The sequence below is a fragment of the Meriones unguiculatus genome, chromosome 2, assembly GCF_030254825.1.
Source record: "Meriones unguiculatus strain TT.TT164.6M chromosome 2, Bangor_MerUng_6.1, whole genome shotgun sequence".
NCBI classification, from domain to species: Eukaryota; Metazoa; Chordata; class Mammalia; order Rodentia; family Muridae; genus Meriones; species Meriones unguiculatus.
In genome coordinates, this window is record NC_083350.1 from 36,044,904 (window position 1) to 36,071,719 (window position 26,816).

At 37.5% G+C, this 26,816-nt stretch overlaps 1 protein-coding gene across 1 annotated transcript; it reads right to left on the reverse strand.

Moving 5' to 3' along the window:
* Nucleotides 1-384: 384 nt before the first annotated feature.
* Nucleotides 385-26,816, reverse strand: Srfbp1 (serum response factor binding protein 1). The gene is made up of 8 exons (XM_021658623.2): nucleotides 26,676-26,816; nucleotides 19,019-19,107; nucleotides 18,037-18,109; nucleotides 10,032-10,103; nucleotides 4,169-4,250; nucleotides 2,815-3,514; nucleotides 1,679-1,716; nucleotides 385-1,232 (listed from the first exon to the last, which is right to left on the reverse strand). The coding sequence occupies exons 1-8, from the start codon at nucleotides 26,739-26,741 to the stop codon at nucleotides 1,048-1,050; spliced, it is 1,305 nt and encodes a 434-aa protein (XP_021514298.1). The 5' UTR covers nucleotides 26,742-26,816; the 3' UTR covers nucleotides 385-1,047.

Sequence of the window (26,816 nt, forward strand, 5' to 3'; positions counted from 1 at the left end):
TATGGTAGATCACACCTGCATTCCCAGCACTGGGGAGAGTAGAAACCCAGGCCTGACTGAGCCACACAGCACAACCCTTAGTGGCAGAGCGACCACTAGACCTAGTATGCACGAGGCCCTAGGTTTAACTCCCAGCACCGTGCCCCTAAAACCAGTATGTGGCTACATAACTAAATACCATGCGTTTCTCTTCTGTATTATGAGCAGTTTATATCCAGTACTTGCTCCAGTAAACATACATAAAGCAGACAGAAAACACTGGGGCTCTAGCTATCCATTTTTCTCCATTTAATGGAAATAATTATTGCAGGGATATAAAACTTAGTATTTGGTTGTATTGTTATACATAAGCAAGTTGCTCACTGCAAAGACCACACGTAAGTATAACTATGGCAAATTCATATTTATTCATATATTATCTCTATATCCACGATTACCAATTTTGATTATAAAAATAAATTCTAACAAAGATGATTTTTTAGTAGTCATTATTTCTCTATTTTTCCACTGTTATTTTAAATGGCTTAACAGTTTTTATACTGCAGTTACTGTATATATGTGTGTGTGAGAGATAGAAAGAGAGAAAGAGAACATGTGCCCACACTATATGTCACACTGTGCATGTGCAGCCAGAGAACAATTTTTGTGAGTTAGTTCTGTCCTTCTACCACAGAAATCTCAGGGGTCAAATTCAAGTCACTAGGCCTTGCAGGAAATGAGCCATCTCATCATCTCCGACATGCCTTATTTTCAAGGCAAAAGGCAAAGTGTAACTAGTGAAATACATTTTGTATTCATGAATGAGAAAACGCAAAACTCTGTAATATCTGAATTATTTTATGTAAGAAATAATTTGGGGAAAGCACTCTTAGGAAACAAATTTAGAGATTTGTAAAAAGATTATGTAAACTTCCCCAAATTCAATTAAAAAAGGAAAAACAAGCAATATCTTTTATTATAGCTCTTCAAAGAGACTTAAACCCAAGTTTAAATAATAGACTAGTTTAAAAAAATTAAAAATTTTACAGAAAGCTCAGGAGGTGGCAATCAATCATCAAATGTAATTTTTTTCCCCTGAAACACAGTGATTTTGGACTGCTGCTCCTTTCGCCTCCTGCTTGCTTCCCATGAAGGATGCAGCGGTGCATGTGGCTGCTGCTTCCCACGCTCGAATCCTCTTTGCGTGCTCTTTGTAAACTGATTTTTGATTGGAGGTTCATTTTCTGGAAAATCTGGGAAGAGAAAGCAAAAACAACTAACTATACCTGAACAGGACAGATTTTATTTCTTTACAGCAATTATCAAAGAAACTTTCCTTTTACTTTTAGACACAATATCTCACAATTTAAAGCCGAACACTACAGGAGACAACTGCAAGTTAAGAACTCACAGGAGTTAATGTCTAATCCTTGTAGAAGATTCTCACTGAGTGACTCCTAACAGGATGTTCCGGGCTATCTTTCTTAAGGAATAGCGAGAGCAAGCAGCTCTGCTAACGTGGCGAGACGAAACAAGCCAAAAGGAACCAATGAAAGTTGCTCTTGATAATGAAAGGACATTCCATTTGCATTTGCGTCAGTACACAATTTGGTACTACTACTAGAAAATGATAATTGTCATCCTCTCCCTGTGACAAAGTACTGCTTGTGGGGGTGCAGGCTGAGCAGTCAGTACACACCTGGGGCTTTATTCTTTGGGGCCTGTTCTCTGGGATCCCTAAAAGAAAAGGAAAACAACGTTAGAACCTAAACGACAAAATAAAACCTCTGATGATGAGACGGAATATAAAGATTAGCCACAAGATGCATCTACTTGCTAAATCTACAGCAGGCAATAAAATAATCTAGGACTCAGCTAATCAAATATTCTTTCAATTCCAATATGAAACACCCCCCCCCCCCAAAAAAAAAACCTTCCCTTTTCACCCACAGAGGGACTTCTGTTCAATGGAAAACATTTTGGCTATCTTGTCCTTGTTCTTGGAGATTGTCTATATAAAGAACTTCAAACATTTTCTCAAGGGGATAATGATTTACACAGAATGAAAATTAACATCTACATTTTTGGTGAAGAAAGCCAAATATTTTAATTACTATCAAGGCTCTATGCTCCAGGTTTAGAAAAAAAAATACTGAATCTTATTTTAATTAAAGATGATCTCTGACCAATAAACACACAGAAAAAGGTCATTACCTTTCTAATGACCATTTTTAGATTATTTTTTATTTATTGTTTAGATTAGCTTTATAAACAAAGCTAATCAGCCTATACATTAAAATGCAACAGTATTATCTGTCAGATAGGAGTGAGAATGAAATGAAACTTTACAGCAGAACTTCTGTGAAAAGTGGCTATCAGCAGGGACAGAGAGCAATACCCAGTATAAAGAGGTTTGGAGAAATGTTGCCCCAGGCACTGAAACATGGAATGAGTGAGGTTTGGGAAGGCAGTAGGTTATCACACACTTACCAGAAAATTCTGTTCACCAAGACAGTTGTGAGAATTTTTTTATTTTAAATTAAAACAGATTCCAAATTTTGAAACCCTGACAATGGAAAGAACAAACCCTAAACTAGCCAGACATGCCACTTGAGCTGAACATACCCTTTCAAGTGAAGCTGGGCCATATGCTGTTGTTGTATTTCTATATGCTACCCAACTATAAAGATGAAGACAGAGCACCAGGCCAAAACTCAGCATGGCTGACACAAGGCGGGTCCATGAGGAGTTTCTCCTCCTGTGGTGAGGCTATGTAGCCACTTACATGGTAATCAAGTGAACAAAACTACTTCAGAATAAAAATGCCCTCCTTACCTTCTGGGGTGTTTAGGTCCAGATAAAGAGTGAAAAAACACGGATTCTAACTTCCTTGGTTCGGGAATGAGCTTGTGTTTATCATTTCTTACACCCCAATGGGTTTCAAGTGTACTTGTTTTGGGTAACACTTTTGGGAGGGGCCTCTGTTCCTTTGCTGAGGAACGGAAGCTACATTCCTTCTTTCTTGTCCGTCTGACTTTTCCAATGAAGAAGTCGTCGCCACTGTCGCTGTCCTCGGACGCAGAAGACTGTTTATAGAACCGTTCTTCAGTGCTGTCATCAAAATACTCCTTTTCCTCCTCACTTGACTCTTCCTCACTGCCACTGTCATCACTCTCTTTTTCTGTGGTCTCAGCTAAGGCTTTCTGTTTTGGGCCAGCAGGTACCTTCTGCTGTCCAGAGGTGACCACAGCACCCTTTCCTGAAGGCTTCCCTGGAGATTTCTGAGTGGCCACTGCTTCGGGTCCATGTTCTGTCTTGGCCATTTTTTCTTTTGAAGCGCTCACTGCTTTCTTTGTTACTGTTTTGGTGTCTTTTCCCTTCTGCTCACTGATAACAGTTCTCCCCTGATGCTGTAACTCGCCTGCATCACTTTTTGAACACAGAGAATCCTTACTCCGGCTTTCCTCTGAAGTCATCTTAGATGACTCAGCATCAGGAGCATTCTGCCTTGCATCTTTGAAGGCTTGGACAGCAGCTGCAAGGAAGACAGTACAAGACTTGTTTCAGCATTGGTACATGCAAAATGTCATTGTCCCCACCCAGTACTGCTTCAGCTATGTGGAAACATTTAGGAGGACAATGGGAATATACAGTACATATGTCACAGCAGTCTGAAGTCATAAAGAAATCTCTTCATTACCTAAATACCAAGTTTATAATGCATACTACAAAATATACATCTTAAATTGCAAATTAAAGTTACTTTTTCCCTATCTCTGAAGAACAGTAAAAATAACACTGAGAACAACAGTAACATAATTTTTATGTTAATGAAGTGAAATAGTTTTCAGACAGAAAAATAAGTGGTAATTAATTTTTGACAAACCACTTAATTTCATAAATGTATTTTAATATAAAAATTATGACACAGTATTAACTGTATCATTTAAAATATCAATTGTCCAACATGATTATGGGTATATGCTTTACATAATTTTTACATATAATAAACATTAAAATTTAGAAAAAATGCACATTTAGCATCTTTTTAATGATTTCAAATATCTTTCAAACTTACAGGCACTTGCCATAGTTCCATACATTAAACATGAATATCTAAAATAAAATCATCTATTCAGAATCATATGCTTAAATGCATAAGCATATTGACTTGTCATTCAATTCATACCTTTTAGCACATCAATTTTTTTCTTCAGAACAGGGTGAACTGCTAATCTGGCAATTGCTCTTTCAGTTGCAGTGGAATCTGGCTGCAAATTGAAAGTGATAAATATGTAGCATCAAAATTAGCCTGGCACCACTGGACACGTTTACACTGAAATCTACCAATCTTTTGTACGTATTAGTTAGGGCACAGAATTTGCAAATATTTTCTCTGTATAAGTTACCTATGCAATCTATTCCAAAGACAAAGATCACACTGACAAAAACATGTCTTGAATAATTAGTGTTATTATTTAACAGTCTTTAAAAACCTAGAATTGTGCTACTGTCAGTTTATCAATTTAGAGAAAAAGAATCACATCTTCTACTTTCAAGGAGCTTAAATGAAAGACTCAATTACTGTTTTAGTGCTAAGTTATGATGAGAGTAATATCTGAAGTCTTATTTAATACAGACTTAGAACAATCTGATGTTCTCTCCTTATATTTTGAACATTTCTCTGTGATGTTTACTCAGAACCCAACACAGCACCCAGCCCATTATGAGCTCTTCACAAATATTTGATGACAGGATAGGAACATATAATTCTTCAGCATTTATTGTATTTAAAAACTAAGAAATTCATAATACATGCTATTTGCTTTCCATACCACTGGGGCTGACATCTCCCACATTTCTACCTTTTGGCTCTACCCCGTGCTTAGTCAGATCTCTCCTGGTGTGGCTAAACAGACATCTTTAAAATTCCTCTCAACACAGTCATTTCCATGTTCCTGTATATATTTTCCCTCTGGGAACTTAAGTAAAGATTGTGCCACCAGTTTTCCTTCCTTTCACATACCACATGACTCCTTAAAATTTAGCTTAAATAAAAATAGTGCCATGACAGATTGTTCCTAAGAAGGTAAAATTTAGTATTTTAAACATTTCTTTTACTCAGAAGAAAACAAATCTAATACCTTAAACTTCTAAATCATTTATTAAGATCTTTTTCTTATACAATACTTCACTTAAATTTTAAAATTCAAATACTAACAAGAAGGACCATAGGGAAAAGCTTTTTTTCTATATAACAAACCAACAATCTAGACTTGATTTCAAGGTCATTTAATTTAGCATTTAGGAAAAAACTGGAACTCAAATTCAGATTTGTGAATTCAGTCTGCTATTTCCCTACAAATTTTCCTCTAATACATAAATCATTTATGACTTAACTGTAAATTATTTCTGCACTAAATTGCTTCAAGTGCACTTTAAATATTTCTGTAAAGAAATGACATAAAAACATCAGTGAAAAAAAACAAAACCCAAATCAAAAGCTTGTGAGCAGCAGTGGGCACAGGCTCATTCCCTTGGCTGCTGTCTTGTATTTAGTGCAGAACACAAAGGAAAAGGGAATCCCTGAATCCCTGACCCCCTCCTCTCTGTACCCTCCACACACCCACTGACTGTCACGGCTCTGTTTTCAAAAGCTAAACTAGCTCCACAAATGACTAATCCAAAGCAGAATGTGAAGGACTTCATCCGAGAGACAATGCCACAGACACACATAAAAAGAGCAGACACTGATACACATTGTATCTAAACACAACCACTGTGCAGCTACTGGGCTCCGCTGTCTGAAGAGTGTTGACACCTGTATGCAAAGCCTGCACAGGGTTAGACTGGATGAAGGAAACCACAGCTTTCCTTATTTAAAACTGGCACAATGTTTGCCATGGAAAATTCTCAGGAAACTGTGGTTTTTCACACACCTCCAGTTTCTTCCATTTCAAATAAATTAAACACAAAAAGTGGAAAACACCTTCACCTTTTAATGGAAAATTTTTAATTCTGGCATTGGGGTATTTATTGTCAACACAAAGGCATTTGTTACTCAATTTTGAAGAGAATTCTTGAAATATACTCTGGATGAAAAAAGTGTCTAAAAAGAAGCATTACCTTATGTGCAGCACAGATTCTTTGAAACATCACCTAAACAAACTATAAATCCAATGGCAGAGCAATGAGTATTAACACTTGCAGTAACAACGTGGGCTCAAGTTCAACTCGACTAGTGACACAAATCAACCAATTACCACTTGCTGATGCACAGTTCTCATCTTAGCAAGTAAGAGATTTTATTCTGGAGCTGCTCTGACTGACCCCAAGAACACAGATAACCCTGAATTCCATACTCCAACATGGACGCAGTTTCATGAAGTTTTAGTTTTACAGAACAAAGATCATGAGTCAAGGCAAGATGAAACCACATTGGTGGGTATATCAGAAAGGCAGTTACAGCAAGAAAGGGCCTAAGAGGCTATCGAATCACATTCGCAGCTTTTGGTCTGTGGAAATTAGTTACTAAGTTAATAGGTTCCAAAGGTTTTTATCTATCAGTTATAGGATGTTAGTTCTGACATAGGTGGGAAAGGAATCCAGGGAGCTAAAGCTAGCCAGACATAAGGTAATCGGGACCTGGGTCTATGACATTCCAGGCTCTCCACACCACTGCAGTTCTGGCCAGTCTCTGCAGACAGAGCTTCCTTCCAGGAGTTCTCCTTTGCACTATCAGTAAACTTTCAGGACTATAATTCAAAATAGCTCATTTGGCTCATCAAATGAATTATGATTAAAATGCTGCATAATACTTTGAAGATAACAAAGCATTTTAAGGAATCAAGTATATTACATATAAACACAACATTTTTAATTTAAATGTTGAAAATAGACAAATGAAGCATTTTCACAGAAAAACAAAACAAAACAAAAAAACCAGAACTAACGTTACATACCACAACTTGGGTGTACATGAAGAATTGTGCAGAAACTGAATAAGGCTCACCATAAACTACTTAATATACACGGCAAATGCCATAGATACATGAGCATTACATGATAAAAGTAAACACAAATATACAATAAAACCAGTCATTTAAATGTTAGCACATCCAATCATTTATACTACTTAAAAAATTGTTAAAACCCTCCCCCTGATAGAGGTAGGGGCAGCCTTACCAGGCCACAGAGGAAGACAATGCAGCCAATACTGATAGGCTAGGATCAGATGGAAGGGGAGGAGGACCTCCCCTATCAGTGGACTCGGGGAGAACATGTGAGAAGAGGGAGGGAGGGCAGAAATGGAGGGAACAAGGAGGGGGCTACAGCTAGGATACAAAGTAAATAAATTATAATAACAAACAAACAAATAAATGAAAAAATTGTTACAAGTAGTAGGATAGCAAGCACTTTTAGCTAATGGCTTTTCTTTTTGAAAGGAAGGGCCTCATCAATACTCAATCTGTAGGGTCTACACTGAGGGTTTTAACTTCACTGAGCCTACATCAAAACCCAGTTACATCTTCCTTAGGGCCTACTTTCAGACTAATCTCTACATTTATTGCTCCTATGTTATATCTCGAATAATAATTTCTTCCAACATCAGGTGCTTGCTTAGTCCCTGCTAGTAGCCCTTTTAGGAGATTAAGGATCCTTCGGAAGTAGGGCCTACTAGTAACAGTAAGTAAGAACTTTGAGGTAGTCCTGCCTCCATCCATCACAGAAGCCACTGCCACAGAGGGAGCAAACATAGCTACCATGCCTTCTATACCATGATGGAGAGATGGTATAATGTAATGTTAGAGTCTGGCTGCAGCAGCCTTTTCCCTTTGAGAGGCTTTTAAAAATTTTTATTTATTTATTTTTTATTAATTAGTTTATTCACTTTGCATCCAAACTGAAGCCCCCTTCCTCGTCCCCTCCCAGGGCTACCCTCCCTCCCTCTTCTTCACTCATGCCCCTCCACCAGTCAACTAGTTGGGACGGTCCTCCTCCCCTTCCCTTTGACCATAGTTTACCAGGTCTCATCAGGACTGGCTGGATTGTCTTCCTCCATGGACTGGTAAGGTGATCAAAGAGCCAGCCACTGAATTCTTTTCAGAGACAGTCTCTGTTCCCATTACTAGGAAACCCACTTGGACACTGAGTGACCATGGGCTACATCTGTACAGGGTTCTAAGTTATCTCCACGCATGGTCCTTGATTAGAGTATCAGTCTCAGAAAAGACCCCTGGGCCCAGATCTTTTGGTGTTACTCTCTTTGTGGAACTCCTGCCCCCTCCAGGTCTTTCTATCTCTCCCTTCCTTCATAAGATTTCCTGCACTCTGCCCAAAGTTTGGCTGAGTCTCAGTATCTGCTTTGATACCCTGCTGGGTAGAGTCTTTCAGAGGCCCTCTGTGGTAGGCTCCTGTCCTGTTCCCTATTTTCTCCCTCTTCCGATTTCCATCCTCTTTGCCTTTCTGAATGAGGATTGATCATCTTCCCAGGGTCCTCCTTATTGTTTAGCTTCTTTAGGTGTACAGATTTTAGTATGATTATCCTATATTATATGTCTAATATTCACTTAAGAGTGAGTATATACCATGTGTATCTTTCTGCTTTTGGGATTTTCACTTAAGGATGACCTTTTCTATTCTTCTTAAATGCTGAGGCACTGTCTGTGAGTCCCTGGTTAAAAGACTTCTTTGTGAAGCATCTCTTTCCTGGAAAATCTATATCAAAGGAGGTATTAGTGAGCAGATTTCTAGCTCCCCACATCCACCATTGACTCCAGCCTAGGAATCATCTGAGCACCTGGCTCTAGGCTTATGCTGTAAAAGCAGCGTCCTCAGAAAATATAACAAGAGACTCTCACTTATGATGTGTGGACCCTGATTATTTTAAGAGATCCCACCATGGTGTTTGTCTCTGACAGGGTCTGTACTTTCCTCAGACTCCATCTTGCTGTTCTTTTTGTGTCTGTCTGTCTGCCCACAGTATTAATAACACTACTAATAAACTTTATACACCCCTCCATCTCAGAGTACAACAGCTCCTTATTTTTGGGCGAACATACACACACACACACACACACACACACACACACACACACATATATATATATATATAAAATGAAGAGGAGAAAAAAAACACATGTCTCTGGTCAATGTACAATACAACATATGAACAACAGTCATTTTGTTTATATATATATAAAATGAAGAGGAGAAAAAAACACATGTCTCTGGTCAATGTACAATACAACATATGAACAACAGTCATTAAAAAAATAAATGGAGTATCAAAAAGTATAAATTGATGCATAGATCACAAAAACTTTGATGTGCCTATATTTTTTAAAAAAGGCTTTGAAATGGAATGACACGTGAAATTTTAGTCACTACTTAGACCTTTACATCTCCATTTATTCCATAATCCAAAAGAACAGTACAATCGGACGGCAAACAGCTAAAACTTAGGAATTTTGAGATTAATTTTAAGTAGGTGAAGGGCAAGATAAATCTTTTCGTTAACAAGGAAACAATTAAAAAAAAAAGTAGTCTTTTAATTCTGCAAAGCCACTGGGCAATAATGACAGGAAGAAATGAACCCTAGGGAAAACACCGAGCACCAAGAACTTAAAAATCGGGCCTAGAGAGATGGCTCAGAGGTTAAGAGCACTGTCTGCTCTTCCTAGAGGTCCTGAGTTCAAATCTCAGCAACCACATGGTGGCTCAAAAGCATCTATACTAGGATCTGATGCCCTCTTCTGGTGTGCAGGTATACATGGAGACAACATAAATAAGAATTTAAAAATAAATATATACGTAATAAATGAACAAATAAAGAAATTCAAACTTTTAGTACTGATATGTTAGTATCTTAAAATACTTGTCACTACTTTATATATTTAGCTACTAAAGTCTGGTAATGGAGATGGGAAAGAGGGAGCGGGCAAAAACAGTGTGTAGAATGGAATGCCAGGAGAAAATTACAGAATATTAAGAGGCAAGATAAAGTGTTCCACATCTCATGGAACTTGGTACCTCATTTCTATGAGACATACCTTTTTACAAGTTTTTTCAAAGTTCATATCATCACCAAGAGCAGATTTAGTTACGACATCAGGTTTCAATTCCTGTGAACAAAAACAACATTTTTAGTTAATCTATTAGCACTGTGAGTTAAATTCCTTTTGTGTCTTGCTTTACGAAACTTACCAAAAAATGTTAAGTTCTGGAAAGGAAATAATACGTAGCACAGTTAAATTATCATGATACTAGAAAAGCTACAATAAATTCCTTACAAGAGCTCAAAACAATTTAAAGAACTATAATTTTAGAACAATTTAAAGAACTATATAATCTGTAATCCAAAGATTCATATGCAGCCAAAAAGTCTTTAAATATCAAGTCTACAAAAGTAAATACAACAAATAAATAAATACAGTTTTGAACTTGAAGGTATACTACACAAATGAGCCTCTGTAGAGGGTATTCTAGAAGATGAACTTTTCAGCCTGGGAGAAGTCACTTCATTAACAATACTTGAAGGCAAGTATGAATTTGCAGGTTAGGAATAACTTTAGTGATACAGAATAAAAGCACTTTAGATAAACTATTATTTTGAGTAAAAGAAATTGCAATTGGAAAAAAAAAGCAGAGGAGTAGAGGAAGGCTGTAGAGATTATTATTTTATATATCTGGGAGCAAAAAGGATGCCATTTAAAATTGCTAGACTATAAGAAGTATCTCTACATTGAGGACCTCAGTTCTCTTCGTAGCACACACCCATAACCATCTGTTACACCAGTTCTAGCAGACAGTGCCCTCTTCTGTCCTCCATAGGTACTAGGACAGAAGTCACACACACACTTGTATCAAAAATACCCATATTCAAACACCCATCAAAGATGTCTTAGTGGTTAAGAGGAAGAGAGTTTGATTCTCAAAACCAGAATCAGGTGGCTCACAACTGCCTATACCTCCAGCTCCAGGGGGAGTTGACAGTTAGTTCTGGCCTTGTTAAGAAACTGCACTCACAGGCACAGATTGCCCCCATGATTAAAATTAATAAACCACGAGGCAGGATCAGAGTCGCTGAACAGAGACCAGGAGAGGCTATTGGTCAATAGTGTGGTCCAGTTGCAGCAGAAGACCCCAGCAGTTTAGAGATGCCAGTACCATGGGACAATCGCCAAGACAGCAGCAGCAACAGGAGCAGCTACGGAGTTGAGCTGCCTGAACCTACGAGATAATATGCATGTGCTGCAAAGGATGGAACTGGAGAAATGACCCCAGCCCTTTGAAGGAGCCAAAGAGAATATGAGTGACTCCCAGACATTGGACTCTGAGAACTTACAATGTTTAGGAATTTGATTTTGCTTTGTTCAGAGCAAAACCTGTGCCCTGGGATCCTCTTGAAATAAAAAAATACTTATTTTTGATTTTACAGGAGTCCACATTTAAAGAGACTTAGGAATTTTAGAAATGGAATTTGAAAGAGACTTCTGAAGACTATGGGACTTTAAAGTTATTTAAGTTTTATATTTTATTAACTTGTCAATCTTAAGGATAAATGAGAAAGGAAACGTTCCACTTGAACAGTGATTTTTGTGTGAAGTTGACAAGGGGCCAAATTGTACTAGCTAGTTTTATGTTAACTTGACACAGGCTAGCTTCATTTTGGAAGGAACCTCAACTGAGAAAATGTTCCTACCAGACTGGCCTGTGGGCAACCTTGATTTTGCACTTTCTTAATTGATGTGGAAGGGCCCAGCTTACTGTGGGCTGTAGCACACTTGGGATCGTATAATCCTGGGCGCTATAAGGCAGGCTGAGCAATGCATAAGAAACACGCCAGTAAGCAATAGTCCTCCATGGCCTCTTCATCAGTCCCTATCACCAGGTTCCTGCTCTGACTTCCTTTAACGATAGACTATGTGGAAGTGGAAAGCAACTTCCCAAGTTGCTTTTGAGTACGATGTTTTTCCAACAAAACCCTAAGACAGTAGGTAACTGAAGCAGTCATGGAACACACATGCAAAAAACAAAGACTTAATAAATATCTCAATAAATATTATATAAATAATAAGAATAATTTATATAAATAAATATAGAAAATATTTATCTTAATAAATATCTGTTTTACATAGGTAACACAGATCTATCTATAAACCACTGTCTTTTGTACACATTATTTTTCCAACCTACTCTCTTTCTAGCTAGTCACTTCTCTACTCTGGTTTCAGTTTCACCATTTTAGAAAACACAGCTGCTCAAACACTTTGGTGTGCCTATGTTTAAAAGTCTTTGAAATGGAATGACACATGAAATTTTAGTCACCACTCAGACCTTCCCATCTCCGTTCATTCCATAATCAAACAGAACAGCACAATCTGACAGCAAATAGCAAAATTAGGAACCTACTCTACACACAGCTTCAAGCTAAAATGCACAAAACCTGCATACATATGGAATTTAAAGAACTTTTCTAGAGACACCAACTTTCTTTCATTTTAATTTAAAGTTGCCAATTTTATGACTAACTAGACACAATTATTAAAAACTAGGTTTTATAATAGTATTAAAAAATACTATGATCAGAAGAACAAATGCTCCTCAAAGCTACAACTTCTATCATAATGTACTTAACAGTTTTAAGGATTTAATAAAACAAGATTTCCTCTCCTGAATTCAACCTCACATCAAAATGATAGATTCTAGATTTGGCTTCCTTTAAAAAGGAAAAGGGCAAGAATGTAAAGGAGATGTAAATTTACAACTTTACTAGAAACTACCAAGGATTAAAACTTGAAACAATTCTCCTTCGGAATGGTTTTATTTTATTTCTTTAAGGTATATTTATTTGATGGCTTTTGACTGCATGCAAGTTTTTACATGAATGGTTAAAAGTGCTTTGGAATTTTCATGGCTATCAGGAAACATCCTCACAAGGTGAAAAGTTCCGGTTTTTAGAATTAGAAACCTTGAAATCATGTGCATGCAGTGCTCTTTGGGGCCAGAGGGTGCCAGAGCCCCTAGACCCCTATCTGGAGTTACAGACAGCTGTACATGCAGCTGCCATGTGGGTACTGGGAATTGATCTCAGGTCCTTCTAAAGAATAGCCAGTGTTTGTAACCATTGAGCTATCTCCTCAGACCACATACATTTTTACAATCAAGGAAAATAGAACTATTGAGTTTCTCTTGCTACCACAAAATATTAATTTCATGAGCAAAGTACTAATGTTTTTAACATACAGAAAAAAAAGTACATGATTTCCATCATAAAAAATTAACAATGTTATGTTCAAATTGATGAGTATAAATATTTAAAACTAAGTTGTCTCAGTATTACGTGCTTTTTTCTCAGTTGTTAATCTTACAATTTATGGATACATAAAATCACCTATGTCATCATGACTAGAGAGCAGAAGCAAAATAGTTCATTAAAGGAGAGAGGTGAAAAGATGTTAACAGACTTGGGATAATATGCACAAATTACACTGTGTACATTCATGAAAAAGGTCTTGCAATTTTAAAAGATCAGTTTAGTGGAATGGAGAGAGGGCTCAAGTGTCAGCAACACTCACTGCTCTTGTAGAGGACCTGGATTTGGTTTCTAGAATACATATGACAACTCACAGCTCTAGTTTCTGGGGATCTATGGCCTCTCCCAGCCTTCATGAGTACCAGGCACATACTTGCATGCATGCCAACCACCCACACACAGAAAAATAAGTGAACAAATCTTAAAAAAATGTTTAAAGTGTACAGAAACAATTAAAAATCTGCTTCCATTTTAACCTCAGGTTGAGTTCACACCCATCTTATAAGAGGACTTTTGTATCCCATTGTTACTTTCTACAGAATATGCTGCAAAAATCTTCATCTTTTTTCAAGTACCCCTTATACCTTACAAGAGTTGTAATAGTATTGCTTGTCCAGCTTTTTTTTTTTTTTACATTAATGGTTGAAAATGCTTTGCATACTTTCATGGTTGTTAGGAAACATCCTAACAGGGAGAAAAGTTCAGATTTCCAGAATTAAAAAACTTGAAAAAAATCAAATCAAAACAACAGCCTCCCCCTAGACCCATGTAGCATTTTCTACTAAATCTTTTTATATCCACTTTTTGTATCCTTTGAAGGAGGCTTAGTGGATGGGTTAATTCCAGAACTAGTTCTTTACTTGAAATCTTGGTGTGCACTGTAACCTAACCAACAGGAGCACTTCTTGTTACCAACACATCCTGCAGCCTGGCCTATTTCCCCCAGATGCAGTTAGTTTCAGAGAGGACAGACGCCACTTACATTTGAAACATCTGCTCCTATTTAGAAGAGTAAGGTAAAGCCATCATATGCTTGACATAAGTCTGTATTACAGGACCTATAATGAAACAATATTAAGGGGTCAGGAACGTGGCCTATTCAAACTGTAAATTGGTGAATTTTAGCTAAAGAAGTTACATTCTAGGAAGCAATGTGAAATTTCAATATAGAGATTGTAGTTTTCAATTGATGTTTACTGAGTGAGGAGGGCAGTAAATACTGATCTATGTACATTAACACCAAGATTTCCTGTAGACCATTTCAAAGGTCACAAGACCTAGGGGATTTTGTACCATTTTAAGAAGCAGGAAGAGTTCTGCCTTTTAATAAATGAAATAGGGACTGATGAATGTCTCCGTGGATAAAGATAGCAGCAAGCCCGAAGACTTCAATTTCATCCCCTGGACCTACGTCACAGAGAAAGATGAGCTTCAATGAGTCCTCTGACCTTCCCCCATCTGCCATGTACTCATCATGCAAAACTACACCAATCAATAGCATTGGAATAAACAAAATTATATATGTACATAGCTTCATTTTATATATATTATATACAGTAGCCTTAGGGCACCAAGGTGACTTGATACAAAGAAGAGCTAGCTTTTTTAGCTTTATGTTTCTGAGACCTAACACTAATAAATAATAAAAGTCACTCAGTCATCCTTGCGCCAAACACATCACTACAGGTGGGGAAAATTAACTGGGAAAGCGGACTCAAGAATTATCTTAAGATACCCTCCCAAGTTATTAGTAGGAATGCCATGAAAAGATGGCTAGAAAAGATGACAGCAGAACACAATGGGCTGTATTGAGAGGGTGGATAGTTCTGGAACCAGAATGGCAGTGCTGCAAAGTGTCTTAGAACTGGTAACATGAAGAGTAAGGTGTTAGGCACTGGAGAGATGGTTTAGTGGGTAATGCTGCCATGTTAGAATGAAGATTTGAATTCAAATCCCAGCATTCACATAAAGGCCAAGTGTGTTGCCCTCATTTGCTTCAATTTTATCTTTACTATCTCCAGATAAATAACTTGGGGATCTAAAGTTCAGCTACCTTTCAATGAGAAAGAACCTGTAGGGGAGTTTTAATCCAGCCACATGACTGCTCTGCTCACATCTGATCACATCTTAAGACTTTCTAGGTCTAGTGATCCAGCTGGAATACAGACTCCCCACACACCTTTAGTCCTTCTAGCTGAATACACACCTTTAACTCCTCTGGCTGGAATACAGATATGCCCTTAGTACAAACCTTTAATCCAAAACAATTATGTCTTATTGAGGAACAGACAAAGTAACAAATCAGAGAATAATCTGACAGAATGAGTCAGAGATAGGATACACCCAACCTTATGGGAACAAACAGAAAAATTACTTAAAAGCAGTGCAGTACAGTTGAGCTGGTAGAGCAGAGTATAGAAAAATACAGAGAAGACAATACAGCAAAGTATGGTAGAGTTCAGTAAAAAGACAGTACAATGGACTTGAGTTCACTACTGTACAGTACAATATAGTACAGGCAGTTTGGTGCAATTTTATTAAGAGCAGCTGAATTCAGTTGAGTTTGTGCAGTATGGTGCAGTTCATTCAGTTCATGGAGTTTAAAAGCAGAGCAAGCCAGTGAGGGAAGTTGAGAGAAGCCAGACTGAATCAGGCAGCATGGAGAGGAGTTTGAGCCAGAACAGCTGAGTTGAACCAGCCAGTGAAAGTTCACAAAGAACTAGAAAAGGGCCTGTTATTCAGCAGTAAGCCTCCAAGATGACACTTACATTAAGAGAAAAGTTACTATTATAAGAACCCGTTTCAGAAGCCAGTGTGTACATTAACAATTTAAGAGTCCTAATACTATTAGAAACAGCATCAAAGATGGGACTCATACTTATAAAAATTGGAACCTATCATTTTACAGAATCATAAAGACCTGATCTCCCAACCCTTGCCCCTCTGCCACAGCCAGAAAGAAACTACTCTCATTTCTAAAAATATATTGGGTTTCCTTCATGAGGATGACATCTTGCAACAAAATACCCTATAATCATACCCAGCAACTGTAGGACTGTAATGTCATGAGCACAACTATAAAAATCTAGTGGTGTATGGGCCAAAAACAAATAAAAAACAAAAAAAGTTCTCTTCCAAATTATAATTATGAACGTACTGTTTTGTGGCTATTTCTTTGATACTCCCAAATGTATGAGAATTATTTCTTTACAAAGTTATGAAAAATTTTTCAATTGAAAAAATGATATTTAATTCTTTCAGAAAAGGCTGACCCTATTAAAGTATCATGATTCAGAAATGAAATTAAATACTTTAGCTAAGTAAATATATAGTTCATCTAGTTATTCTGAATTTTTAATTTAAATGAAATGCAATGTTTGAGTCAATACAAAAAGAGAAAAAACAAAAGAAAGCAAGAAGATGAAATCAGACTAGCCAACCCAGAATACCCTAATCGCCAGCAGGAATTGAAGCACATGTAGAGTGTGTGAATTCAATACAGCCCGTGAGCTGTGGCTCTCTGGGCTAACAATGAGTGCTGACATAACGCAGGAGACAGAGGAACCTTGCAATCTTCTCCTCACTGGGTCTGACTTTCCTGCTGATTAAATAGAAAACAAGAATTCACATAGAGATTATACAACTCCCTAAGAAATGGTATTTCTGAGAGTTATAGAACGGAAGTATTTTAATGGTGAAGGAGTTATTTGTTACCACATTCCTTATAGATTGCATACATGTCTTTTTTAGGTACTGAACTCTTCTTAAAAACAAAAACAGCTACTGCTTAATGGTTCAAAGTCTGTAAAAAACTAAAATTACAAAAATTACTATTTAGAAGAAACCAGAGGAAAAGATCTATCAAATGGATTTTATGCCTGACAGTCCTATAAGGGAGTGACAAGTACAAATAATATTCTTCATACCAATCATTTCCCATACCTGTCTTTAGATTAACTGTATCCTGCTCAATACTTTTCCATCCTTTTAAAAGGAAGAGTGAAAAGCACTGACAATTTAACACAATTAAAATATTGTTAAAGAATTCTCTTGCTCTTTTATCTTACTCAAACTTGGAAGTTATACCAAATTATAAAAGTCAAACATACACAAAATTACCCTGCAATTAAGATAACTGCTGGTACCAAATGCTGTTTTTAAGTTCTACAATAAAAAAGTCTTCCAGACATTTAATGGTATGTCATTTGGTAAATGAAAGTTTCCACAAAGAAAGTTCACTGAGAAGACCAGAAGAATCTGGCTGAAAATACAATATGGACCATGTTGGTCCAACACCAAATTTATTTTAAGTTCTACAGAACCTAATAAAATGCTGACACCACCACATAAAAATTTATTGAGCTGGCACCAAGAGAAGCATGATGTCAGCCACCAGCATCACCATCCACATTTCCAAATAACATGAACATTTAACTACTGACCTTACTTTAGAATACATGCCTAAGAAACAGTCAAAATAAAAGACTTAGGTATGAGGCACTATAAAATACAAGTGAGTTTAGTTTGGCAGTTTTGACTCAAATTAGCCTAGCACTCCAAAAACAGGGAAATAGACAAGCTTACACATTCTGCGGTTTTGCAAATGTGCCATTCATCACCAAACCCAGCTATACAAATAAGCTTTCAGCAACTAAGGAGACCTTAAAGAGGCATCACACACAAGGATAAGGGCTGCCAGGAGACACACTAGCATACAATGCACACTCACACGCCCTTACCTTCATGGCATGGATTTCCTCAAGCAACCTTTGGGCTCGCCTTTGGTTTTTTAATAGTGCATCTTCAGTGCCCCTACAATATATTCCAAGGGAAGCATTAGTTTTAGAGCTATGTCACGATGAACAGTATTTTAAGTTTTTGAGAGAAGCCTACATGAAAAACTCTACCCTGTACTGCTGTTTTCAGTCTACTGCAGCATACCTGACAGCACCGTGTTGGAAACTGGGTAAGACACACATTATCCTAGAGTCATTCACTGACTAGTAGCTTTTCTTCAGTCCTTTAATGGCAAGGTCAGCTATACACTATGATCAAAATACCATATTTAAACTAACATAGCTTAAGATATAATAGTTAAAGGCTAAACATGCTTTTATTAATTAAAAAATTGTTTTCTGCAATTAAAGAAAAAAAGATGTTCAACATCTGTTTGGTCAGAAAGGAGTTATCTTCTGAACATTTATGAAAGAACAGAAAACAAGAAACCACACATTTGAAGACTTTCTAAATCCTTGTGTTTAAACCCTAAGAACTGTAAATAGTTTTCCATTAATGTCACTGGTGCTAGAAATAACAAATATTCTTTTATTCAAAAACACCACATGGTACATAAAAGACTGAGAAATACTTCCACAAGCTACTTAAAATTTCAATACTAAGCTAAAGAAAGGCTGATGATTCAGGTAGGCATCCTAGGCTTATTAACACCTTGAAATAACTTCCAGATACACAAAATACATTTTGGAAAGGGGAAAGAGAGAACTTTTAAAAATGGAAGAAATGACTTTGTATCTTATGCAAAGATGGCTCAAAGCACTCAAGGGCATGCTGACAATCTGACAAGGGAGCATCACTCCCACCCAGGTCACAGCTACAAAGAAAACCCAAGCGATGAGTGCATACTCATCCCTCTAATTTCACAAATGTTAAAAATGTTTTGACATTTTGTCAGTTACAGGATCATTATTTCACAGGACTAACTTTTTGGACTTCAGTCTACCAACACTTCTGACCAGTTTTCGGATGACCAAAACTCGGATTCGCTTCACTTCTTTTCTCATCTTCACAACCTTTGAGGAAAGAAAGACAAAAATTAAAAAAGATTCTTAATGGAAATAAAGGCATTCTGAATGTTAATTCATAGTTAGGTACTAGTTTAACCAAAGCTCTGTTTAATCATGCAGATTGATGAAATAAAGCCCTCTCCGTGACACTATAGGAATACGACAAGGCTGAGCATATATGTGCCAGGGATGGAAAGAGAAGTTTTTAAAGGCAGAGTATTTCAGTAATAACCATTTTGCTGTTATATTCTGTTGGGAATGGAACATACCAAATTATGATTGTTCTATAAGAAATTCCTTTAGAGTATGAGATCCAGGAGTCTTATTTACCATTTTTTATATAGCATTTTAAACTTTTTTTCAACAGTTTTGGGGCACTGATTGGAGGCAACACAGCTTTCTCTTCTTCTTTGGCCTTAGCATGCTGATATTCACTATCATAGCTTTTACGTAATACCCTCCTTGAGACAGGAAAAGTGTCTTCCCATGAGCTTATTAGCATCTATTCCTCCTGACTGGCTCAATGTCATTTCTGAAGGTCACAACTTTCATAATACTGCAAATTTCGTATCACAACTTATCACAAGATACTTAATATTTTACTTTTAAATAAATTATGTTTGGATTAAAATAATAATGCCTACCACAGAGGGCCTCTGAAAGACTCTACCCGGCAGTGTATCAAAGCAGATGCTGAGACTCATAACCAAACTTTGGGCAGAGTGCAGGGAATCTTATGAAAGAAGGGGGAGATAGTAAGACCTGAAGAGGACAGGAGCTCCACAAGGAAAGCAACAGAACCAAGAAATCTGGGCACAGGGATCTTTTCTGAGACTGATACTCCAACCAAGGACCATGCCTAGAGATAACCTAGAACCCCTTCATAGATGTAGCCCATGGCAGCTCAGTATCCAAGCGGGTACCCTAATAAAGGGAACAGGGACTGTCTTTGATATGAACTCAGTGGTGGGCTCTTTGATCACCCCCCCCCCCCCGAAGGGAGAGCAGCCTTGCCAAGCCAGCCACAGAGGAAGACAATACAGCCAGTCCTGATAAGACCTGATAGGCTAGGGTCAGAGGGAAGGGGAGGAGGATATCCTATCAGTGGACTTGGGGAGGGGGATGGGAGATGAGAGAAGGAGGATGGAATTGGAAGGGAATGAGAAAGGGGGCTACAGCTGGCATACAAAATGAATAAACTGTAATTAATATAAAAAAATAAAAATTTAATTAAAAAATAATAATGTGTGCCTCCCCCCCATAAATTGCACAAAAGTCAAGAATCTTATTTACTCAATGTTAGTTCTAAACATTTAAAGTAGTATATGGCAAATACTTGCTGAACAACCAGAAACACAGCATACCTTTTGTATATACTATATTAAAAGAACATAATCAATTTCTTTTCTACTACAATTGAGCAACAGCTTTTTAATTTTTGTTTTTGCTATAAAACCTTTCTTTGAGGGGAAAAAACAAACAAACAAACAAACAAACAAACAAACAAAAATCACTGTCCATTCACACCAAGTCTTTTAGTATTTGACCCCATGAGCAGAGGGTAGGCACTGTAGCTCACATCTGTAATCCCAATGGTTGGGGTGAAGTGAATGGAAAAATGACAAGTCTGAGGACAGCCTGTATAGCAGGATAGGTCTAGAGCAAGCCTACACTACAGAATGAGACTATTTCAAAGAAGAAAACACACTAAAAATTGAGAAATGGAATCACAATAGTAAGTTATATTGGTATATTGTAAAATTGTTATTTATAAAACAAAGTACTACCAAGAGACAATTTATACATTCAAATATTAACTAACATTCCTCAGTGCTCAATTTTGCAGGATTATGAAATGACAATATACCACCAACTATTATTAGTCAAACTCAACTAATAAATCGCAGCAGGCAGAGCTGGTTGGTCCCTAGTTACATTCCAGTCACAGGAAAGCCAGTCTCCAACTCTAAAACTCCATTGTAAGAAGTGTTATGCTTGACATTACTTGATAAGGAATTCTAAAAGAAAAGGAATGATTCATATACTCAGTTTCACACCTAGAGAAAACAGGTTTTCCTTTTTTGTTTTAACTTTCTCAGTATCTGTGTACAGGCAACAGACATATTCGGGCAAAAACATTCAGCATATATAAAAACGAAATTTTCAATTTTCTCACAACAGCTTACTCTAAATACTTAGCTGTATTTTTGTAAAGCATCACTAGTGGCCATTTTAGTGAGACCATTAAGTTTATCAATTCACTTGTCATCCAGGAATTATGAAGCTATGACAAAGAGCCAGAAGCTGGCCCATACTGCATGCTTGTGGCAGAAGGACAATACACTAAGTGCACCACATTTTGGCAAAAGCAAAAGCAAGCAGAACTAGCTGGCTACGGTGGCACATATCTACAGGCCTGGCATTCAGACACTAAGCCTGGGTAATGTAGACTCTAGGGGCTAGACTTGACTACATAGCAAGACCCTTTCTCACACTGAATCACACACACACACACGCACACACACACAGTGTGGAGGTGGGGTAGATGCTCTGCTTCTCTCCATTCCAGAAACAGTGGCTTCTTCTCATGTAGTGCCAGTCTGCTCCCTAAGACATGATGGTGAAGGTGGGAGAGAAAAGATTTGGCAGAGGAAATGTTGGCAATCTTTAATAAAACTCCTACTTCAGAGTCTACCTAGAAGACATACTTGCAACAACAAAGAATCACACACAATACGTTCCATGACTCACTCATTAGAACATGCTTCATAAGACATGCATAAAGAGTACACAGAAAGGACATATACAGTTCTGTAATATAGTATCTCATGTTAAGTTTAAAACACACACCAATACTATACACTAGGTATAGAAGTGCAAAATAATGAGACATATAGGTGAGAAAAGCATATATCAAGAGTAATATTATCTCTGATTACAAAATATGGAGAACTCTTAAACAAAAGGCTTCAAGGACCTATGTTCTATCACTTTTCCACGTGTTTCAAGTATTTCAGTTACAAACATGATTATGCCTTTACAAGGAAATTCTTGGTTGGTCATTTAGATTATAACTTATTGTTAAATTTACACTGTTCAATTATTTTTTTTTGGTCAACAATAATTTCTAAACAGAACAAAACAAAACAGAAAAACCAAATCTAAAATGGCAAGTGACTGCCTGCCACTTAATGGCTACCAGGCTTATGCTGCCACCTAGCAAAACCCATCAGAACAGTAAAAAAGCAAACAAGCCGGTTGTCCTCTCAACAATGAGCAGATTTATTACTCCAAAAAATTTGAAAGACACCATACAACTATGATATAAAAGTTTTCATGCTCATGTGTACACACAAACATGTTTTTTTGGTATTTTTATCCTTCACAATACACAGAAGGAAATAAATCTGTTCTCAGGCACTGTACCTTCTACTTTTATAACAGTTCCCTCTTCAAGGGAGTATTTTCTTATATCCAAAGTAGATGCCTGAAACTGCAGGCAGTTAAAAATCCTGCAAGTACAAGTTTTTCCCTACACATACCTAAGAAAATTTTATATTTTTTTATTTATAAAGTAGACAAAACCTTAAAAGCACTAAAATAAAACAGTAACACAACATAGTGAAAATTTCTATTTCATGGCCATTATTAAGCATGGATTACTTGCCCTGTAACACCTTGACAGCCAGTTGAAGATCAAGAGCTTAGGGACCAATGGGTGGTAGCATGTACAACGCAGGTACCCTAGACTAAAGAGTACCTTACACCGTGGGAGGGACAGCTCTTAACATACAACTCAACACTTACAAATTGCTTCCGTTATCTCAGATGATCAAAACAACAAAAGTCGAAACTACAGATAGAGCTCATATTACAGTACTGGTTTAATTTTTTTTTTTTTCTAATGGACTTACTATTGTCTATTAAATTGCAAAGTTACATCATGTTTTTCTAGAAAGTTCTACTAGACTGCCATACTCTCCAACCCTAATCACATTTACCTTCTGCCAAGGAAAGAGATGAAAACGGAATTAATCCAGCTGTCCTTCTACACATTCTTTACTCACTGAATGCAATAACATAGATACCTTCAACTGTGTATCCCTGCTTCTTTAGTTCTAATGAGATGGGATGAAAAACTGTCAACATTTATGAGATTTCTCCCCTCTCAGTTCAGCAGTACTTAAGACAACTTTTTGGAAGGCATACTTTTACCTTCTCAACATACACATATATATTGCTTCTAGTCAAGTTCCTGCTCTAGAGATTAGGAAGTGCTTATAGCAAGCCAACAGAATACTCTCTCCAAATTGCTATGAACTGATAAAGTAAATGCAAAATTTAATATACTTCATAACAATATATGTATTTCAAGGGGGTTGGAAAGATGTAGCAAATGAGAATACTTGTTACTTCTGCAAAAGACCTGGGTTCAGTTCTTGGCTAGGATGTTAGTTCTAATGCCCTCTTCTGAACATTGGGCACCAGGCACACATGTGGTGCACATACATACATGCAGACAAAATACTCATACATTCACAAAATAAATAGACCTAAAATAACGTAAAATGTAGTTTAAGAATGAGGCGTTAGAATGTTTTATAAATTGGTTTCTATTCTTGGAAATCTATTTTATAGGAACATAGTTATCAAAGCCAGGACACATTGAAGTTATAGCCAAATGAGTACAACTATAGATCAGCTTCACTTTTCACAAGATATTATGTAAACCAAATATAATATAAATTCATTTAAATTAAATAAAATGTATCAATTCAATAGTAGACTTTATTCATTTATTTTGGCAGTACTGGGAACTGAACCAGGGCCTATGTATGCTGGGCAAGCACTCCACCATTGACCACCATATATCTTTAAAAAAAAATTATAAAACGGGTTATTAATCAAATCACAGCTATGATTATCTCAAAGACAAAGCCAGAGGTTTGCAAATCATTGCAAATTTAATAAAGCATGTCAATAAAGCAATCACTATTTACCTCAGTGTCATTCACCACCAGACACACACATACACACACACATCAGACAAACACAGAACATCGGAATTATTCCTTGAATGAAATTAAGAGCTACTTTAAGATATAGGATCCAAGCCTGACAACTGAGTTCCATCCTCTTAACCCACAAGGTGGAAGGCGAAAACTGACCCCCAGGAGCTATCCTCTGAGTTTCACAAGAGAACTGTGGCAGATATGTGCCACTCTCTCATTTCTATACAAGATAAACAAATACATGTTTAAAAAGGGGATGCAAAAGTTTATAGACAGGTAGAAGGGATATGAAATCTCTTTCACACACATTCTCATGTTAATGTTATGATTACAAATACTGACGAGGAGACTTAGGTGGTGCTTCCAGAACTTACACAAGGGATAAAAGCTGGCAATGGTTGTTTTAAGAAAGTGTGTAAGTATAAATAACAGATGCAGGAATAGTATGCTAGAAGAAGCTATAGTGTGGCTAGAAAGAAGCCAGTACAGCTGCAGAACATGGATCGACAGGGACAGGATAAAACAGAACATGGACAGGCTACCAGTGTGTTGCTCAATTTTATCCAAAAGCAAGCCAGTGGGTTTTGAACAAGGAAATGGCCTTATTAAATCTGTGCTGAAGAAAAAGCTCAATAGCAATTAAGACGATCAAATCAAGGGCTAAAAAGCATCAATTTAAGTAGCTAGGAAGAGAGAAGAGCTTTCTATGGGGATAAAATCTGGACTACTAACTCAGCATTGACAGGAAAATAGAACAGATGAGAAATTGTGAGAATTTGAACTTTTTCAGATATGCTTCCTTTTTGAGTAAGATGCTAATGCATTTCTTTTGCCAAGTTTCTTGGTTAAAATGTCATTTTGATGAGTTTTTTCTAGGTGGTCATTTTTCTTCTTTTCTTTATTATGGTTAGCATCAGTCGACACAGTCACGTGCAACACAAATTTAGAAGAGACATACACAAGATAGTGGTCCCATAATAACGTATGACCAAATGATAGTGATATCATAGCCATATCAGTTGTTTCCAAGGACAAAAATCACGTAACGCCACATTTCTTAAAACTTGTTGCCATTAAGTGATTCATGATTGTATTTATATTTTTACTTTTTTCCTCACTGAAACATTTCCATGAACATTTCCACTATGTTTGGGCCTCTTTATCCTCTATCTATGAGGACATATTAAATTTAAGTTTGGGATATGATGTCTGATCACCTAGTAAACATTTGCAAAGCATATATGCTCCAGGAGATACCCTCAGATATAGTCATGACAGAAACAGGTGTTCCCAGCATGGGAAGCATTCTAGTTAATTAGTGAATGCTTCCTAAAGGTCATAATTAGCTATTTTGAAAAAGCCTGTAAGTTAGTTAAGTGGATAGGGGCCTTATGACCTGATGACCATTAAATCAAAACTGGACCTCAATGCAACTATCCCTTTCTGAGAATTTCCAGACAGTTAACTTAAGATCTTTCATAGCTCATACAGAACCTAATTAAAAACAAAAAAACCGCCCCCAAAAAAACCTCAAAAAAAAAAAAAAAAAAAAAACACCAATAGTTTTCTTACACAAAACACAAGTTCAAATGAGTAAAAACTCAGTTGATTGTAAATATTTTGTTTCTCTCTCTTTGATACCTTGTATCCCACTGCCTCCTCAATGAAGACTCAATCTGGCAGTAAGATTGTAGCATATCTTTTAATTCTCATCAGTTTTCTAGCCCTTTATTACTTAGTTTACTACCACCAACCTTTCTCTGCTTATAAGGCCTTCAAATAATTTGCAATCCCTGTATCCTCAAAGAAGATGACCGGCTACATCTCACATCTGACTCTGCCTCCTTCAAAAACTGCACCATTTCTTGGAAGGGTGAAAAAACAAACAAACAAACAAACATAAAGAACACCACACACAGCTCTGGAACCAAAACAGCGACCTGCATATGAATGTCATGCAGGGCAAGAAACTCTTTCAGGGCACGCAGCTGTAATACGTCCGTTCGACCATTGCTCTTCAAAGCTTACTTTTTAGGATGCCGGATAACAGTTGGCAGAAGCATGTCCTGAAAACTCAAGGCGGCCTGGCGACACCAACGCACTACAGTGGAGGTGATGGTGAAGGTAAAAGCGTGAAACCAGGGAAGAGAAATTGGCAATAACGAGTATAAAAACAACTGAAAAGGGAAACAGGCAAATGGGGCCGACAGTAACCAGGAGAAAGAAATGAGGTCCGGGCGTGCGTACAGTCATCAAAGTTCTGTAACTCGTTAGGACACACTACGCCTCAATTTGAATTCCCCTCCCTTCATTGCTGACAGTGAAGTTTAAAAAGCGGGCTTACTGAGCGCTAGCCGGGGCCAGGCACTAGCAGAAACCTCACAAAATGTAAACCTCACCACCCTGAAACACAGGCATTATCGAGAGCTTCTCTTACAGAGCAGTTACAAGGGACGGTCACTGAGCGACCTCCCCACCGTCGCACAGCCCCGCGAAGGGTACTCGGCGGCCCCGCTCCGCCTTCCCGGAGCCCCGCACCCCGCCCGCCGCCCGCGCACTCACCTCGTTATTGAGGTTCAGGATCCCCGGCTGAGCCATTGCGGACGGAGGAAGAGGCTCAGCCGCCATCTCCGGCACGTGAACGCCCGTAGTTACACTGCGGCTGCGCGGACACGCCCCCGACGGCAGCCTCTTCCGCCCAAA